The 13,207-nt window shown below is 45.8% G+C and overlaps 1 protein-coding gene across 2 annotated transcripts in view; it reads left to right on the top strand.

Annotated features, from left to right (window-relative positions):
• Positions 1-10,177, top strand: part of wipi1 (WD repeat domain, phosphoinositide interacting 1) — a 51,462-nt gene extending 41,285 nt beyond the window's left edge. The window contains exons 9-14 of one of the 2 annotated variants that reach the window (XM_082972925.1): positions 526-604; positions 796-881; positions 1,241-1,348; positions 2,442-2,581; positions 2,817-2,917; positions 8,683-10,177. In XM_082972925.1, the coding sequence (XP_082829051.1) occupies positions 526-604; positions 796-881; positions 1,241-1,348; positions 2,442-2,581; positions 2,817-2,917; positions 8,683-8,733 (565 nt within the window). In that variant the 3' untranslated portion in view covers positions 8,734-10,177. Of the gene's footprint in view, positions 1-525; positions 605-795; positions 882-1,240; positions 1,349-2,441; positions 2,582-2,816; positions 2,962-8,682 lie in introns of both variants that reach the window. The other variant, XM_082972926.1, reaches the window with a different exon arrangement.
• Positions 10,178-13,207: the final 3,030 nt, after the last annotated feature.

Genomic DNA, 13,207 nt, shown 5'->3' with positions numbered 1-13,207 from the left:
GCGACTTACAGTAGTGAATGCATACATTTCATACATTTTTAAATAAAGAATCTTTATCCCCCCATCTCTCTCTCTCTCTATCCCCCCTCTCTCTCTATCCCCCCTCTCTCACACACTCTTTCTCTCTCCCTGTCTCTCTCTGTGTATCTCCCTGTCTCTCTCTGTGTATCTCCCTGTCTCTCTCTGTGTATCTCCCTGTCGCTCTCTGTGTATCTCCCTGTCTCTCTGTGTGTATCTCCCTGTCTCTCTAACCCTGTATCTCCGTCTCTCTAACCCTGTATCTCCCTGTCTCTCTCTGTGTATCTCCCTGTCTCTCTCTGTGTATCTCCCTGTCTCTCTCTGTGTATCTCCCTGTCTCTCTCTGTGTATCTCCCTGTCTCTCTCTGTGTATCTCCCTGTCTCTCTCTGTGTATCTCCCTGTCTCTCTCTGTGTATCTCCCTGTCTCTCTCTGTGTATCTCCCTGTCTCTCTAACCCTGTATCTCCCTGTCTCTCTCTGTGCATCTCCCTGTCTCTCTCTGTGTAGTGGAGAGGAGGAGTGTCCTACCTGGGGATCCTACGTAGGGAAGATGTTCTCTGCAGCCAGCAGCTACCTCCCAGCCCAGGTGTCTGTCTTATTGGCCTTTTCTTTCTTGTTCCCTGCATGTTTATATATTATGCTTCTTCTTATTCAATACTATTTCAAATATTTGTTTACTTGCTGTACTGAGAGGAGATCTTGTAAGTAGCATGACATTGTACTGTATACACTAGGCTTTATCCTATCATATGACAATACACTTTGATTGCATTTGAGGTGTCTGGAGTGATGAGTCAGGAAAGAGCCTTTGCCACTGTACGCCTCCTAGTGGCTGGGCAGAGGAACGTCTGTACCCTCGCCACGTGAGTCTCCCTGTGTGTGTGTTTTTGTGTTTAGGGATTACGGGTGTGTGTGTGTGTGTGTACTGTATAGGGAGTTGGTGTGGGTTTTTTATCTCATTAGGTTTTGGTCTTCTATTTGTTATACACAGTAGTACACAGTAGTACACAGTAGTACACAGTAGTACACAGTAGTACACAGTAGTAGACAGTAATACACAGTAGTAGACAGTAGTAGACTGAATTACACAGTTTAAAATACTATATCGTAGATCATCCTGACCTGATCCTAGAATAATGGCCATAAATGATAGTGTTGTATGTCCTATTCCACTGGGTGTGAGGGTGTCATGGCTGGCTGTGTCCCTGTGTCTGTCTGTCAGGATCCAGAAGCTTCCTCGTCTGCTGGTGGCCTCCTCCGACGGACAGCTGTTCATCTATAACGTCGACCCTCAGGATGGAGGAGAGTGTGTCCTGGCTCAGAAACACAGGTGAGAGGTCATCTCAGGTCAGAGGTCAATCGAGGTCAGAAGCCCTTACAGCTGCTTTGCTAATCAAACAAACTGCTGAAAGTGACATCTGGAAAACCATCATCTGCAACCTATTCAATACCAGACCTAGTATTTCTGTTGTCATCTGCAACCTATTCAATACCAGACCTAGTATTTCTGTTGTCATCTGCAACCTATTCAATACCAGACCTAGTATTTCTGTTGTCATCTGCAACCTATTCAATACCAGACCTAGTATTTCTGTTGTCATCTGCAACCTATTCAATACCAGACCTAGTATTTCTGTTGTCATCTGCAACCTATTCAATACCAGACCTAGTATTTCTGTTGTCATCTGCAACCTATTCAATACCAGACCTAGTATTTCTGTTGTCATCTGCAACTTATTCAATACCAGACCTAGTATTTCTGTTGTCATCTGCAACTTATTCAATACCAGACCTAGTATTTCTGTTGTCATCTGCAACCTATTCAATACCAGACCTAGTATTTCTGTTGTCATCTGCAACTTATTCAATACCAGACCTAGTATTTCTGTTGTCATCTGCAACCTATTCAATACCAGACCTAGTATTTCTGTTGTCATCTGCAACTTATTCAATACCAGACCTAGTATTTCTGTTGTCATCTGCAACCTATTCAATACCAGACCTAGTATTTATGCTTTATTGGCATGGGAAACATATGTTACATTGCCAAAGCAAGTGAAATAGATAATAAACAAAAATGAAATAAACAAGAAAAAATGTACAGTAAACATTACACTCACAAGTTTCAAAGAAATAAAGACATTTCAAATGTCATATTATGTCTCTATACAGTGTTGTAGCGATGTGCAGATAGTTACAGTACAAAGGGGAAAATAAATCAACAGAAATATAGCTTGTATTTACAATGGTGTTTGTTCTTCACTGGTTGCCCTTTTCTTGTGGCAACAGCTCACAAATCTTGCTGCTCTTTCTCTCTCTCTCTCCCCCCTCTCTCTCTCTCCCCTCCCTCTCTCCCCCTCTCTCTCTCTCTCTCTCTCTCTCTCCCCTCCCTCTCTCCCCATCTCCCCCTCCCTCTCTCTCAGATTGTTTGGTGAGGATGAGGACAAGGAGGAGGGGGTGGAGTCAGAAGGGTCAGAGGTCACGGTGCCCGTCCAGGCATGTCCATCTTACGCCGCCACTGTTGCCATACCAACCACCGGTCCAGTCACTACCACGCTTACAGGTGTGTGTGTGTGTGTGTGTGTGTGTGTGTGTGTGTGTGTGTGTGTGTGTGTGTGTGTGTGTGTGTGTGTGTGTGTGTGTGTGTGTGTGTGTGTGTGTGTGTGTGTGTGTGGGGGGAGAGAGATAAATATTGTGGTGGGGTGAGGAGACGGGCGGTGGCGGGGGTTGTGTTCTATCTGAAAGGGTGTGTGTGTATAACTTTACCTGTAACCTCTCTCCTCTCCTCTCTACCCCAGGTTACTCTGAGGATGGTGGGGCTAAGAAGGGCGAGGTGATCCCAGAACATGAGTTTGCCGCTGGTCCCGTCTGTCTGGATGATGAGAACGAGTTTCCTCCAGTGAGCAACCAGCAACTCTCCTAGCCTGGTCCTATACAGAAACAGTAATCATGCTAACTCTACTAGCCTGGTCCTATACAGAAACAGTAGTCATGCTAACTCTCCTAGCCTGGTCCTATACAGAAACAGTAGTCATGCTAACTCTCCTAGCCTGGTCCTATACAGAAACAGCAGTCATGCTAACTCTCCTAGCCTGGTCCTATACAGAAACAGTAGTCATGCTAACTCTCCTAGCCTGGTCCTATACAGAAACAGTAGGCTGGCTAGCTAGCCAGAGACTGAGAGAAGCAGAGTTTGGCCAAAGTGAGATATTTCAACCTGGAATGACATTAGACAAAAGGAAAGGGTGCAACTCTACCCTACTGCCTTCAGAAACTAAAGGACAGCTCCTCATTTGTGGTGAGCAGCAGTAGTGCTTCTGGGATACTGAGTCTGGAAGGACATAAGTAGGATCAGAGGAGCACATGTAAAGAGTTGACCCTACTGTCTTTATATTCCACTCAGGAGCTAACCGGGTTCCATTTAGAAACATAGGAACTATAGTACTAGCCTAGTCCCCTTCCTTAACCCCTACCCTCCTACAAACTAGTCCCCTTCCTTACCCCCTACCCTCCTACAAACTAGTCCCCTTCCTTAACCCCTACCCTCCTACAAACTAGTCCCCTTCCTTAACCCCTACCCTCCTACAAACTAGTCCCCTTCCTTAACCCCTACCCTCCTACAAACTAGTCCCCTTCCTTAACCCCTACCCTTCCACAAACTAGTCCCCTTCCTTAACCCCTACCCTTCCACAAACTAGTCCCCTTCCTTAACCCCTACCCTCCTACAAACTAGTCCCCTTCCTTAACCCCTACCCTCCTACAAACTAGTCCCCTTCCTTAACCCCTACCCTCCTACAAACTAGTCCCCTTCCTTAACCCCTACCCTCCTACAAACTAGTCCCCTTCCTTAACCCCTACCCTCCTACAAACTAGTCCCCTTCCTTAACCCCTACCCTCCCACAAACTAGTCCTCTTCCTTAACCCCTACCCTCCTCACAAACTAGTCCCCTTCCTTAACCCCTACCCTTCCACAAACTAGTCCCCTTCCTTAACCCCTACCCTCTCACAAACTAGTCCCCTTCCTTAACCCCTACCCTCCTACAAACTAGTCCCCTTCCTTAACCCCTACCCTCTCACAAACTAGTCACCTTCCTTAACCCCTACCCTCTCACAAACTAGTCCCCTTCCTTAACCCCTACCCTCCACAAACTAGTCCCCTTCCTTAACCCCTACCCTCCTCACAAACTAGTCCCCTTCCTTAACCCCTACCCTCTCACAAACTAGTCCCCTTCCTTAACCCCTACCCTCCACAAACTAGTCCCTTCCTTAACCCCTACCCTCCACAAACTAGTCCCCTTCCTTAACCCCTACCCTCCTACAAACTAGTCCCCTTCCTTAACCCCTACCCTCTCACAAACTAGTCCCCTTCCTTAACCCCTACCCTCCTACAAACTAGTCCCCTTCCTTAACCCCTACCCTCTCACAAACTAGTCCCCTTCCTTAACCCCTACCCTCTCACAAACTAGTCCCTTTCCTTAACCCCTACCCTCCTACAAACTAGTCCCCTTCCTTAACCCCTACCCTCCTACAAACTAGTCCCCTTCCTTAACCCCTACCCTTCCACAAACTAGTCCCCTTCCTTAACCCCTACCCTCCTACAAACTAGTCCCCTTCCTTAACCCCTACCCTTCCACAAACTAGTCCCCTTCCTTAACCCCTACCCTCCTACAAACTAGTCCCCTTCCTTAACCCCTACCCTCCTACAAACTAGTCCCCTTCCTTAACCCCTACCCTCCTACAAACTAGTCCCCTTCCTTAACCCCTACCCTCCTACAAACTAGTCCCCTTCCTTAACCCCTACCCTCCTACAAACTAGTCCCCTTCCTTAACCCCTACCCTCCTCACAAACTAGTCCCCTTCCTTAACCCCTACCCTCCTACAAACTAGTCCCCTTCCTTAACCCCTACCCTCCTACAAACTAGTCCCCTTCCTTAACCCCTACCCTCTCACAAACTAGTCCCCTTCCTTCAACCCCTACCCTCTCACAAACTAGTCCCCTTCCCCTCCTACAAACTAGTCCCCTTCCTTAACCCCTACCCTCCTACAAACTAGTCCCCTTCCTTAACCCCTACCCTCCTACAAACTAGTCCCCTTCCTTAACCTCTACCCTCCTACAAACTAGTCCCCTTCCTTAACCCCTACCCTTCTACAAACTAGTCCCCTTCCTTAACCCCTACCCTCCTACAAACTAGTCCCCTTCCTTAACCCCTTCCCCTCCTACAAACTAGTCCCCTTCCCTACCCCTTATAACATTGTCCCAGTTAGCAAGGCCTCCACACTAACTCTCACAAAACAATGGGCTTAAATCCTACAGTATACACCGAGTGAACAAAACATTAGGAACATCTTCCTAATATTGCGTTTAACCTGTCTCCTCCCCTTCATCTACACTGATTGAAGTGGATTCAACAAGTGACATCAATAAGGGATCATAGACTGACCTGGTGAATCTGGGGTGAAAGCTATGTCGTGGAAAGAGCTGTTCATAATGTTTTGTGCAGTCAGTATATATACAGTAGGTTTTCTAAGGTTTGTTTTAATGCGGACTGTTGCAATGGGTTTTTACCGGTATTACTTTAATACATCATTTCTCTGGAATAGCTATTTTGGCTTATATGTGATTTTATAAGTGTTACCTTCTTAATATGACGTGTATAATGAATCAAATGGGGGTTTGAAAGAACCGTTCAGATGTATAGGCCGGGATTAAATTAGATCCTGGGTGATAGGCAGGAAATGTTCCCGCGTTCGCGGAGATTCCATTTACGGTAAACGCTGCATATGTCGACTCAATCGGATATTGCCTTTAAAAGTCGCAATGCCAATAACCCGCGATCAGATTGAATCCTTGTTGCATGTGGCCAGGTCTGTTGGTGTAATTGTTATATTAATCCACAAGGGGGTGCTGTTGTCCCCGTGTGAGTTCCCATTGCTCAGTGCAACCTGTAAGCAAGTAGAAGTCGCTCCTAAGCACTGATCTAGGATCAGCATACTCCTGGCCAGTCCTGACCTTTACTATATGAAGGTTAAGCGCAATACTGGTCCTAGATCAGTGCATAAAGAGAAGATTCTATGTTGCTTTATTGGCCACTATTGGGTATAGAGAGAGCCCATGATTCTCTATGTCAGCCTTTTTCAAATCTCTCCTCGGGGACGTTTCACAATGTTGTTGTAGCCCTGAACTGGCGCCTGATTATAGTAGTCAAGTGCTCGTTGACCGGTTGTAGCGTCAGGTGTGCTAGTTCTGGAACAGTTCAAATACATGGACAGGCTGGGGGTTGCCAAGGAGAGGTTGGAATAATACATGGACAGGCTGGGGGTTGCCGAGGAGAGGTTGGAATAATACATGGACAGGCTGGGGGTTGCCAAGGAGAGGTTGGAATAATACATGGACAGGCTGGGGGTTGCCAAGGAGAGGTTGGAATAATACATGGACAGGCTGGGGGTTGCCGAGGAGAGGTTGGAATAGTACATGGACAGGCTGGGGTTTGCCGAGGAGAGGTTGGAATAGTACATGGACAGGCTGGGGGTTGCCAAGGAGAGGTTGGAATAGTACATGGACAGGCTGGGGGTTGCCAAGGAGAGGTTGTAATAATACATGGACAGGCTGGGGGTTGCCGAGGAGAGGTTGGAATAATACATGGACAGGCTGGGGGTTGCCAAGGAGAGGTTGGAATAATACATGGACAGGCTGGGGGTTGCTGAGGAGAGGTTGGAATAATACATGGACAGGCTGGGGGTTGCCAAGGAGAGGTTGGAATAATACATGGACAGGCTGGGGGTTGCCGAGGAGAGGTTGGAATAGTACATGGACAGGCTGGGGGTTGCCGAGGAGAGGTTGGAATAGTACATGGACAGGCTGGGGGTTGCCAAGGAGAGGTTGGAATAGTACATGGACAGGCTGGGGGTTGCCAAGGAGAGGTTGTAATAATACATGGACAGGCTGGGGGTTGCCGAGGAGAGGTTGTAATAGTACATGGACAGGCTGGGGGTTGCCGAGGAGAGGTTGTAATAGTACATGGACAGGCTGGGGGTTGCCGAGGAGAGGTTGTAATAGTACATGGACAGGTTGCCGAGGAGAGGTTGTAATAGTACATGGACAGGCTGGGGGTTGCCGAGGAGAGGTTGTAATAGTACATGGACAGGCTGGGGGTTGCCGAGGAGAGGTTGTAATAGTACATGGACAGGTTGCCGAGGAGAGGTTGTAATAGTACATGGACAGGCTGGGGGTTGCCGAGGAGAGGTTGTAATAGTACATGGACAGGCTGGGGGTTGCCGAGGAGAGGTTGTAATAGTACATGGACAGGTTGCCGAGGAGAGGTTGTAATAATACATGGACAGGCTGGGGGTTGCCGAGGAGAGGTTGTAATAGTACATGGACAGGCTGGGGGTTGCCGAGGAGAGGTTGTAATAGTACATGGACAGGTTGCCGAGGAGAGGTTGTAATAGTACATGGACAGGCTGGGGGTTGCCGAGGAGAGGTTGTAATAGTACATGGACAGTCTGGGGGTTGCCGAGGAGAGGTTGTAATAGTACATGGACAGGCTGGGGGTTGCCGAGGAGAGGTTGTAATAGTACATGGACAGGCTGGGGGTTGCCGAGGAGAGGTTGTAATAGTACATGGACAGGCTGGGGGTTGCCGAGGAGAGGTTGTAATAGTACATGGACAGGTTGCCGAGGAGAGGTTGTAATAGTACATGGACAGGCTGGGGGTTGCCAAGGAGAGGTTGTAATAGTACATGGACAGGCTGGGGGTTGCCGAGGAGAGGTTGTAATAGTACATGGACAGGCTGGGGGTTGCCGAGGAGAGGTTGTAATAGTACATGGACAGGCTGGGGGTTGCCGAGGAGAGGTTGTAATAGTACATGGACAGGTTGCCGAGGAGAGGTTGTAATAGTACATGGACAGGCTGGGGGTTGCCGAGGAGAGGTTGTAATAGTACATGGACAGGTTGCCGAGGAGGGGTTGTAATAGTACATGGACAGGTTGCCGAGGAGAGGTTGGGAAAAAGCTGCCTATGTAATGCCCTACTAGTTTATATGTCCTATTGAAATGAAGGTCAACCTGTAGTTCTGTCACATTCTCTGAGAAGGGAAGCCGTGATACATATCCACGTGACCATACTACAATAATGATGTTGTTTTTAAACTTCTTGGCATGACTGTGTGTTTTAGAACGAATAACGAAGTCTATTTGTACACCGCTGTCTAGTCTGTCCCATGTGTCTGGTCCTAGAAAAACGTTATCTAAGAGCATTAATCACAGGATTTATCTTAGTTAGTGGAGTGTTTTCTAAAACATTTTTCCCCTTGATGTTGATATTGGTAAAGGTGGACGTGTTATCTTTAGTCTGTCTCTCAGGGTCGGGGTCATTTCCATTTCAATTCAGTCAGTTCAGGAATTACATTGAATTGACTGAGGTTCGCGTCCCAAATGTCACCCTATTCCCTATATAGTGCACTACTTTTGACCCTGGTAGTTCACCATATAGGAAATAGGGCTCTGGTTTAAAAGTAGTGCACTACAGGGAATAGGATACCATTTGGGACGTAGCCTGAAATGACATGGAAGGAACCTTAACCCTGTTGTCTCTATTATAACAAGACTATGACCAAAACCATTCAACCTGACCCCTGACCCCGGTCTGTTTTGGTGTTTTGGTAGATAAATTGGTGCCGCGACGGAACTCGAGGTGGCCAGGGGCGTCGTCTGTGAGGGTAGAACGAAGGAAGGAAGGACAGGAGGACAGACAGGCGGGCGGGCGGACAGACAGACAGACAGGTGTCTGTTGTACACGTTAGAACACACTAACACCTGGTCTGGAACCACAGGACTTCCAGGAGAGCCGTTACATGACCCAGGACAAAATAAACGAGAGGGAAAAAAGACTCTCATTTTAGGGTGCCAAGTTATTTTTTGAATGAAGTGATTAAAAAAATAATAATAATTATTATGATTTCTAATTGGGGGGGGGGGGGGGGCAGGACTGGGTGTTTGTTGACCCGGTGTGTTGGGGTGTGTTACAGTCCTGGGTCAAATATATAATGTCAAACGCTTTCAAATACCACTATGTCATAAAAGGCGCCCTATTCCCTATTTAGTGTACTACTTTTGACTGGGACCATAGGGCTCTAATCCCTATTTAGTGCACTACTTTTGACCAGGCCCATAGGGCTCTGATCAAATGTAATGCACTATATAGGGAATATAGTGCAATTTGGTACACAGTCCAGGGCTGTGCTTAGTTTAGTTCAGTGGTTCCCAACCCATGGGTACTAGGAGAGGGTACTAGAGGGGGTACTAGAGAAGACTCATGAGACCATAGGCCTACTGGTCAAAATGCACATGAGGGGGTACTTCAGGGGTACTCTGGGCAGAGCGAAATTTAGTTGGTGGTACACTAACCGGGAAAAAAAATGTTGGGAACCACTGGTTTAGTGTTTCCTGTATAATGGAACCAATGAAACCGATTTGAGTATTCCCAAGAGGACAAACTCCAAACTAAATCAAGGTCACAAAGGCTCCGTCCCAGATGGCACCTTGGAAGAGCAGTGGATGTACCAGAGACCATGTGATCTGTCTCTGGGGTGTTAAGACTCTACTGTACCAGAGACCATGTGATCTGTCTCTGGGGTGTTAAGACTCTACTGTACCAGAGACCATGTGATCTGTCTCTGGGGTGTTAAGACTCTACTGTACCAGAGACCATGTGATCTGTCTCTGGGGTGTTAAGACTCTACTGTACCAGGTGCATGACTGACATGTCGCAAATATAACCACGGTTTTTAGAGCTACAAAAAATATTTTATAATAGAATAATTCAATTGTTTAATTATACCATCATCATAACTTTGTATTATGTTTGTTATTATTTTTATTATTATTAACATTCTGGTATTTAATCGTAAAGGAGATTAACAGTTTTTATTATGATGTTTATTTTGCTTTAATTCTATGTATTTGGATGTATTGTTACTTATTAAATGTTTACATGTACCCGTATTGGACACGATCCAGCAGGTCGTTTTGTATGTACGTCCCGATGATATCATTTGTAAAAGTGCGAAGTTTTGCGGATTGCACAAGACCAAAAAAGAAACTACACAGAAACAAACAAATAAAGAAGTAGACTGAAGTAGGAATGGAATTATGCAAATCACCTGACTTGTTGAGTGGTTATTTATCTTTAATAAGGGAGGGAGGGAGGGAGGGAGGAAAGGGAGGGAGGGAGGAAAGGGAGGGAGGGAGGGAGGGAGGAAAGGGAGGGGGAGGGAGGGAGTAGGGAGGGAGGGAGTGGGAGGGGGAGGGAGGGAGTAGGGAGGGAGGGAGTGGAAAGGGAGGGGAGAGAGGGGAGGAGAGGGAGGAGAGGAGAGGGAAGGGAGGGGAGGAAGGAAGGAAGGAATGTTGTGGACAGATGTTATATTATTAGGCCACTGAGTCCACACACAGCCTTGGATGTAGTAGCCAATCGATCCTTGTATAGAATTTGCCACAGAACTAAGATCAGCTTACCCGAACCTTAACCATTAGAGGGACAAACATGACCTTTAATCAGCATCTATGGTCATCTAAGGCTGTGTTTACACAGGCAGCCAAATTCAGATTTTTTTTAAAACTAATTTGTATTTTGATCAATCACATCGGATCTTTTCAGAACAGATATTTTCAGAGCTTATCTGATTGGTCAAAAGGCCAATTAGTGACAGAAAAATATCAGAATTGAGCTATGTAGAAAAGGCCTTCATATTTAGTCTTTCTGTAACTCCCAATCACGGCCAGTTGTGATACAGCCTGGAATCGAACCAGGGTCTGTAGTGACGCCTCTAGCACTGAGATGCAGTGCCTTAGACCGCTGCGCCACTCGGGAGTAGCAGTGTGTGGTTGATGGTGGTGAGGTGACAGGCCAATTAAGACAGCATCCATACTGCTCTAGCCGGCAGCCTTGTAGTGATTTCAAATCCTTAAGAGTCAGTTGATGCATCTATCTAAGTAACATAATTAAAAAATACCCATCACAATCCGTCAGTTTAAACTTCAGATATCAGTTGTTGTTTTTTGCAGGGGCTGCGTCTCAGTCCATCACATCAGCCTATGACGACCTTCCGCATCTGCAGTGGAAGGTGGCTGAGCTACAACGGTGTCGGTAAGACCATGAGACATCCCCAAAATCGGTCATCTCACAAAAACATCTGTAGCTTCCAAACTAATACGACCCCACTATGGAAAGGGGAGACTCTCCCAAACATGATGGTGTTCTCCGTTTGACTCTACGACCCCCACAAGTGTCACGGGACTTGTCTGAAAGTAAACACATAGAAGAAAGGAGGAAGTTTGGTGCCAACAAAAATAAGGGGTTAAATATGTGTAAAAAAAAAAAACACAAAAATATTATGAGGGATTAAGGACAAAATCCTGGAATCCTCCAACCAGGATTTCTAGAAAACCTGTGAATTTGGGTCAAATTACTGGAATTTTGCAACCCGATAAGGCTAGGCCTTAGGTTAATAATGACCTGACTGTTGACTCATCAGTGTTGCACTGCACATGCCACTGAGTCTGTTGAGAGAGAGAAGAGCGAGAAAGAGAAAGAGAGGAACAGAGAGAGAGTCAGGGAGTGAGAGAGAGGGAAAGAGTGAAAGAGCGAGAGGAATAGAGAGAGACTGTTGACTCATTAGTGTTACACGTGCCTCACACGAGCCACTGCCTCTTGCTCCTAAATAGTCCAGAGAGAGAGAGAGAGAGAAGGGAGAGAGAGACTGTAGACTACTTTATCACTGACCTCAACACAGAGACTCACAGAGCGTTCACAGTCAGCCCTTTGACACCCTTATCAGATCAAAGCAAAATCAGTCTACTTGAACAGAGCAATACTCAATCATGAGGCATCAAAGACAAAGGAACTGAATAATATTAAGAAATGCTATAGATGGAAGGAAAGTAGTGTGGAAACCTACCAAAAAAACAATTAGGGAACAGCAAATTCAATCCCTTTTAGACAACTTCCTGGACAAAACGTTCCACTGTAATAGTGAAGGTGTAAACTTGGCAGTAGAAAACCTAAACAATATATATGACCTCTCAGCTTCCCTACTGAATCTAAAAATGTCAAGCTAACAACATAAGAAAGAAATTGAGAAACCTATCTAACCAAAAACATAGAGACCCAGAAAACCTGAGCTTACGCCTTCACTGTGGTGAATCACTAAAGCAATACAGAAATGCACTACGGAAAAAGAAGGAACAGACGGTCAGAAATCAGCTCAATGTAACTGAAGAATTCATAGAATCCAAACGCTTCTGGGAAAATGGGAAAACACTAAACAACCAACACAAAGAGTTATCTATCCAAAATGGAGATGTATAAACCACTTCTCCAATCTTTTTGGCTCTATAACAAAGAACAAACAGCAAAAACATATACAGTTGAAGTCAGAAGTTTACATACACCTTAGCCAAATACATTTAAACTCAATTTTTCACAATTTCTGACATTTAATTCTATAAAGAATTCCCTGTTTTAGGTCAGTTAGGATCACCACTTTATTTTAAGAATGTGAAATGTCAGAATAATAGTTGAGAGTTATTTCAGCTTTTATTTCTTTCATCACATTCCCAGTGGGTCAGAAGTTTACATACACTCAATTAGTATTTCGTAGCGTTGCCTTTAAATTGTTTAACTTGGGTCAAACATTTCGGGTAGCCTTCCACAAGCTTCCTACAATAAGTTGGGTGAATTTTGGCCCGTTTCTCCTGACAGAGCTGGTGTAACTGAGTCAGATTTGTAGGCCTCCTCCGCTCGCACACGCTTTTTCAGTTCTGCCCACAAATTTTCTATAGGATTGAGGTCAGGGCTTTGTGATGGCCACTCCAATACCTTGACTTTGTTGTCCTTAAGCTATTTTGCTACAACTTTGGAAGTATGCTTGGGGTCATTGTCCGTTTGGAAGACCCATTTGCGACCAAGCTTTAATTTCCTGACTAATGTTTTGAGATGTTGCTTCAATATATCCACATAATTTTCCTGCCTCATGTTGCCATCTATTTTGTGAAGTGCACCAGTCCCTCCTGCAGCAAAGCATCCCCACATCATGATGCTGCCACCTCCGTGCTTCACGGTTGGGATGGTGTTCTTCGGCTTGCAAGCGTTCCCTTTTTCCTCCAAACATAATGATGGTCATTATGGCCAAAC

This window comes from Salmo salar, chromosome 03, assembly GCF_965601325.2.
Source record: "Salmo salar chromosome 03, fSalSal1, whole genome shotgun sequence".
Lineage (NCBI taxonomy): Eukaryota > Metazoa > Chordata > Actinopteri > Salmoniformes > Salmonidae > Salmo > Salmo salar.
The sequence above is the reverse complement of the archived record's forward strand: the minus strand, read 5'-3'. Positions and strand labels throughout refer to the sequence as shown.